Source organism: Nipponia nippon, unplaced genomic scaffold, assembly GCF_047370975.1.
Source record: "Nipponia nippon isolate SJK-2023a ecotype South Korea unplaced genomic scaffold, ASM4737097v1 scaffold_3, whole genome shotgun sequence".
Taxonomy (NCBI): Eukaryota; Metazoa; Chordata; class Aves; order Pelecaniformes; family Threskiornithidae; genus Nipponia; species Nipponia nippon.
This window is the reverse complement of record NW_028262347.1, coordinates 100433673-100440019: the sequence shown is the minus strand read 5'-3', so window position 1 is coordinate 100440019 and position 6347 is coordinate 100433673. Positions and strand designations below refer to the sequence as shown.

Genomic DNA, 6347 nt, shown 5'->3' with positions numbered 1-6347 from the left:
CCAATACGGTTCATGCTGAAGTCGACCATTTGGCATCTGAGAAGAAAGCAACTGATGAAGCAGAAAAGTTAATACACAATAACTATGTTCCCTAACCTTTCAGATAACTCAATGAACAGAAGAGGCTGGTCTGTCTGACGTGTAAAAACTGAGGCACAGAATTCTACAATGTGACTTTAAGCTAATGATTCACATTTTTGCCCATTAGGTTTTCCCTGGTTTCCAGTGACACACTCTTGAAAATAACAGTGATAGACTCATTCTCCAGTTAAAGCCTCCATACAATCAATTGCATTTCCACTTCAAATCCTTAACACCACCAGGCCAGAATGTTAAAAATATCTTAACACAAATCAACATGTCACTTCTTGTGTCCTGCAGTTTTTGAACGTCTTTAGTATTTACATATGCAAGGCTGGGCAAAAACAAAACCAAAACTTGTTCCTCTCAAGGTGGGCACTTGAACCTGTATGTGCCAATTTTAGTCAGAAAATAAAACCTTATATGAGGACTCAACTAAATAGAGTCAAGAAGAACATTAGCTATATGCACCTTTTACACACAAGTCAAGTTATAGAAATTGACCTTTATTTAGTAATCAGTTTCTTTAACTTTTTTTTTTTTTTATACAAAGTGACATTTTCATTTTAGTACAGAAAATCCATGTCAGAACAGTACCTGTCTGTTTCAGTTGTACCACTGGAGTCTACTCTGACCTCAAACTTTAAAAAACAAACAAACAAAAAATGAGATAAACAAAAAACAACTGCTGTCCCTCACCATGAGAAGTACTTTGACTAGTAATTCATCCATACCATTTCCTATTTTTTAATTTATATACATACAGTATTATAATAGTATGGTCTAATACTATATAAAATACTATATATATATTTATATATTATAGTTCAAAATACTCTCTCTATATAGTATATAACTATATAAATACTATATAAAGTATTTTGAACTATAAAATAGCATCTGTAAAACAGAATTTGAATTTAGGACCAGATCTTTCTTTGAAGAACTGTGCAAGAAGAATCCCTTTTTTAATTAAAAAAGCTGCAAACAGAAGCAAAACTACAGCCTGTAGTGTAAAACTAGAAACCCTACATAATGAAATGTTAGGATCAGTGACCGAGAAGCAGTTCTACTCAAATGATATTTTAAAAACAATTAAAATACAGTACCCAAGAAACATGGCACAAGAGAAGAAGAGACAGGTACAAAACCTGTGTTAGGAACACAGAGTCAGAAGTGCAAAAAACAAAAAGGGAACTGATACAATGGAGTTTGGTACAACAGGTAAATAAGTATTGCAACCAAAACTAAACGATCACTTATTTTTTGACAGTGAAAACACTAACAATTTAGTACCTTTCTAAAGGCTTTTAATCAAAGCCCTAAAACTGTGGCTGCTCTTAAATAAAAACAATCTATGTGAATGCTACACACTGAAGTAAAAAGCTTAAGAATTACCCTGCAAAATTGCACCGACATAAGCTTTCCATATTTACAGTATCTAAAAGTGACAGAACACAGCATGCTAGGCCTAGCTTATGACTCTTCCCCACCAGTACTTAATCCAGGCCCAACAACAAAAAATTATTATTTCTCAACACACGCTGGATTGTTCAGATATATTATGACGTTTAAATATTAGATTCATGCATAAAACAAGAAACGATATCTTTGACAGACAAGCGTTGACAGGATACAAACAGTGGTCTGCCCTGTAGAGGAGTGTACTTCCTTCTGAGCTTACTCCCAAGACGTACCGATTCAATCCCATGTTATTACCTGGTTGTCAAGTCAACAATGTGCTTAGAAACGGTCAAAATTGCAACTAAGAGTCACATTGTGCATAACCCATTTGCTCATATTCAGAAATTTCACTCCATTTTGGAGAGTTACCTCACTAAGTGAAAGGACAGAGAGTTTAAAACAAAACAAAACAAAACAAGACATTCAAGTAAACAGCAACAACCAAATACTTTGAAAAGGTTTTTGTAAACTTGTCTTTCTACAGGGTTTTGCAGCATAGTTAAATTCATGACGCATGGACAAGTACACGCAGGTCGCAACCCCTCGTGACAACCTGTCACGTGTACACGTACAATGTAAGAGACAAGCTCGGTGAAGTGATCTACGCCTTCCCACATGCCTCGTCCGGTCCTTGTGTGTTCAGTGTTATCATTCCCCTTCACGAAACAGAAATCACTTATGGATATCTTTATAAAGACAGAAATGGACAGAGTCCATTGGATAGAAAGTTAGTTGGTTATTTACATCTGCAAAGTAGTTTCACAGCGAAATAAATCTACAGCGGGCCAGCTGGGATCCACAGGACTTTGTTTTGTTCTTGATCGACAGTTGTCATAATCTGAGTGCAAATGCTTGAAAGCGCTCCTCCCTGGACAATGCCTGGAGAAAAAGAACCCCCCCCGCCACGAATGAGACTGGAACAGTTATGACTAATTACAAAGAGCAGTCTTCTGCATTTTTCTGCAAAGTGTTTATCAACAGATCAGAATTAATCTACCCAATTCAATATTTGCCAGATGCATGACTCTATTAAAACAAGAATAAACAGAACAAAGAGGTCAAGCATTCAACACACAGTTTCTTCTGCTAGCTCTTAAAACAGCCCAGAGAAGTCACAGAACTGATGGCTATGATCTACTAAGACAATTGTTTTGTTAGAGGCCTCCGTGTACTATTTTCAGAGGCATCAGGTGGCAAAATTTAAGTCTAAACATGGTCAGAACCTGCTATAATAAACTTTCCCTGTTCAGCACGTGGTGTTAAGAGTTTTATATTTACGTGGTAATACACATAGAGACTATAGCTGTAGCAACTAGACACTATTTACAAATATTAGAAGTAAATTATGAGGCAGCTCACACATCCTTGAGCTAAATAAAACAACGGCAGTTGCTACTCCAATTCTTATCGTCTACTACATTTAAGGAACAAAAGGCCAACAGCAAGCAAATCCCTGAAAATCAATTCAAAAGATAAATTAATACCATGCATTCTACCCTTGCTAAACATAACAGTCATAAAAAGTGAAATGCCAACACTGACACAGGAGAAGAGAATGCATTAGCTTTATGACTTAAAAAGTGAGGAACTTCATGACTTGAAAACTCTCAGCAAAGCCCCTGGCCTTACCTACCACCAACACTGGAAAAATATGGAAAGTCTTATAAGGTATAATTTCCATTTATGAAAAGAGAGAATTTGATCTCACGTAAAATATTACTTGACTCTTGCAGTATATACTACAGCTAATGATGTCAAGTGAGTTTGGATGGAGAACGCAGTAACCGACAAGGTCTATGAAAGGTGACAAATGGCAGTGAGGAAGTGATGCAGATTACACCCCGTGCTCACAACTTGGTACAGGAAAAAAAGCCAACTTGAAAGAGTCATTAGTCAAAAAATGCACTTCATTAAGTAGTCACAGAGCTCAGGTCTGAGAGAGTGTGTCATATAGCTTCATGAGGAAGCTACCACGTCCAACATGCCTATCTACAGGCTTGTTTTATGCACAACATTATAATTTTAACAAGCTTAAATGTCAGTGCATTTTGAACACCAATCCTCTCTGACTACCAGCATCTGGAAATGTTGATGACAGCTGGAGTCCACTGTACTTGGCGCTAACAGAGGGAGGCCCTACCCACAGGGCATCTGAGAAGATACACATAGGACTCTCTTGGACTGAGTGCTACTTTCAATATCAGGGTGAAATTAAAATGCAACAAATGACTTAACAAGGAGCAGAAGATACCACATGGTGATGCAATCTGGCCATGCGCATGTCAAGTTCCGCGAAGGTTTAGTGCGTACAATTTAAATGAACATTCGTATGGCTATTACATACCAGGTAACTGATTTTGTTGAGAATGTGCAGCTTCTCTCAGGGTGGGCTGAAATAGCTCTATACTAAACACAACCCTCCTTCCCTCCCCTGCATTTGGCAGGTATGTCTCAAAGTATTTCTGTAATAACCCCATTGTTCAGGGGATGAAAAGTCAGAGTTTGGCTGATTTAGTGGTGGGGTTTTTTAGGTTTGTTTTGTTTTTTTTAAGTTTTGTTGCCATTCACATCAAGATGGCTAGAAGTTTATCCCCACTCTTTGAATAAATGTGGAACCACATGGAAATATACTCTGAAATAAGCAGAGACAGTCTTCAAACACAGTTTTCTTTCTCTGGTAAAAATAAGTATTAACTACAATCCAAGATTCATATAATATACTTTATGATGTTAAAAAGGCCTCTGAAGTTGAATTTAAGTACTACAAATTACAATGCATGCTCAAGAAACTTTTGACAATTTTTTCTTTTCTTGAAAGATTTAAAGTATGTTTCACAAATCATTCATTATTTACACTACAGTTGGTTTTTGTTGTTGTTTTGTTTGATTTTTACAATTACAAAACAACTTATATTGCTTACATGGTATAAAACTGACAACACTGTGTCAAATTATCTTGACTGTATTTCCAATACTACTGGCTTGTAATAAAACATTTTCAGAATCTCTTCAGGTCATAAGATTCATAAGATGCTAAAACAAAAACATGTAAAAGCAAGGCACAATACTTATACCTTGAGATTTACTCTCCTGGTAAAATGAAACACCAGACCATGAGTTTGCCAAAAGGGAAGGTAGAATTGGGAAAAAAAAAAAAAAAAAAAAAAAAAAAAAAGTGCTCTTTGAAGGAACATGGGAGGTTTTGAATTACAGTGTAAATGGATTAAATTGCTACTGTGTTCCTAGTGAAAAGTTGATTAAATACTAACCTGTAAAGTACTTGCTATACTCTTGTTCTATCTTTTGAGCTGTCTCAAACTGTTCTTTGGAATGTTTTTGTGTAACTTTGTCCCTCAGGAAGATTGGGTCTTTTTGCTCTCTGCAAAAAAAGAAAGAAAAAAAGGAAAATCTTGTATAAGAGTAATTTTTTTTTTTTTTTAATGGACTTGAAATTATTACCTCCAGTTGGGTGAATGTGAAAGGCTAATTACTTTGCAAGCAGAATCCTGTGCATAGAGTGCCATCTACTGTGTTTCAGCAGTATCAGCATAGTTAGTCATCAGTATCATTTCTGTGCTAACAAATTTAATTTGCTATCAGACCAAGCAGTATTCCTTTAAAGTCTCAGAGACTGGGAGAAGGTTGAGGCAGAAAGAATATAATTTTTTCCAGTTCATGTGAATCAGAACATCACCTCATATACACTCGAATACTCCCTACACAAAGCTGGGCTCAAGTACTGCTCTTTTAAGGGCTTGAAGTTTCAAGCACTGAGCAGACAGAATATTTCTATGTCATCTTATACATGACACATTTTTGAGATGACTATTTTTCTATTATACAAGCTGTTGGAAACAAGAAAAAAAATCTAGAGAAATACAAGTGGTAAAAAAAAAAAAAAATTCATTCCGATCAAGGCTTGTAATGCTCTCCTCCAAACCTGACTTGGGGTCCCCAGTAGGGGATTCTGTTTAAAAGGAAGCAGAATTTATAATCAACTAGTAAGGTCATATAGATAGCTCCTGAAACAATATAAGCGTAGTTTCTTATAGCAGTGAGAAAAAAAGCACAATTTTATTAAAAAAAAAAAATCATTACTGAACTAATCTATCCCTGCTGTGTAGCATTTCAGAGAATGCCAATATCAAAAAGGCTGTTTGGAAAAACCTTTGGTGCTCATAACAGGCAGAGACAATGTGCCACTGCATCTTATTTTGATGACTGCTACAAATCTTTGCATGTCAAGTTCAATCGCTCTCTGTCACTTTCCAAAAAAAGGAAATAGCTGTAATGGTCACCATTCCATTTCCAAAGGGGCTCAAGACATGACAGTTCCATTTATCATTCAAGTGCATGATCCTACAGTGGTAATGAAATACACCACATTGCTTTATGTCTTGCTTCTACTTGAAAGTGGTGATACTTATCTTCTTTATTAAATAGACGGTCATCAAAGTTACCTACAGATCAAGAATATAAGAAGTCTTCAACTTTCAAAATAAAGATAGCACAAGTATAAGATTTCTCAACAAAACTGTTTCTTAAAACTTATGTTGGGAGGTTATGGGACTTCTTGCCAAATCAATCTATCAAAATGTGTGAAGGCTTACTCAAACATTAGGGGAAGGACTGGGGTTTGTAACTCCCGTGTTCTGTTCCTGGCTATATTCGAAGAGGAAATTCCCAATTACTGAAAAAGCATGGCCCGAGAAAACCACAGTACATACACATGCCATGGCAAAAGGGGACTTCCCTTGCTGCTTTCACTGAAGAATGAAGGTGGGAAAGCTGAAGTTATGAAT

The 6347-nt window shown here is 36.2% G+C and overlaps 1 protein-coding gene across 7 annotated transcripts in view; it reads right to left on the bottom strand.

The window, feature by feature from the left end:
• Window positions 1-634: 634 nt before the first annotated feature.
• DLG5 (discs large MAGUK scaffold protein 5) overlaps window positions 635-6347 on the bottom strand; it is a 111457-nt gene continuing 105744 nt past the window's right edge. For 4 of the 7 annotated variants that reach the window (XM_087767039.1, XM_087767040.1, XM_087767041.1 and 1 more), the window contains 2 exons: window positions 4815-4924; window positions 636-2424 (listed from right to left, as the gene is read on the bottom strand). In XM_087767039.1, the coding sequence (XP_087623165.1) occupies window positions 2321-2424; window positions 4815-4924 (214 nt within the window). In that variant the 3' untranslated portion in view covers window positions 636-2320. Of the gene's footprint in view, window positions 2425-4813; window positions 4925-5843; window positions 6006-6347 lie in introns of those variants that run through there. The other 3 variants (XM_087767044.1, XM_087767043.1, XR_015706748.1) reach the window with 2 other exon arrangements.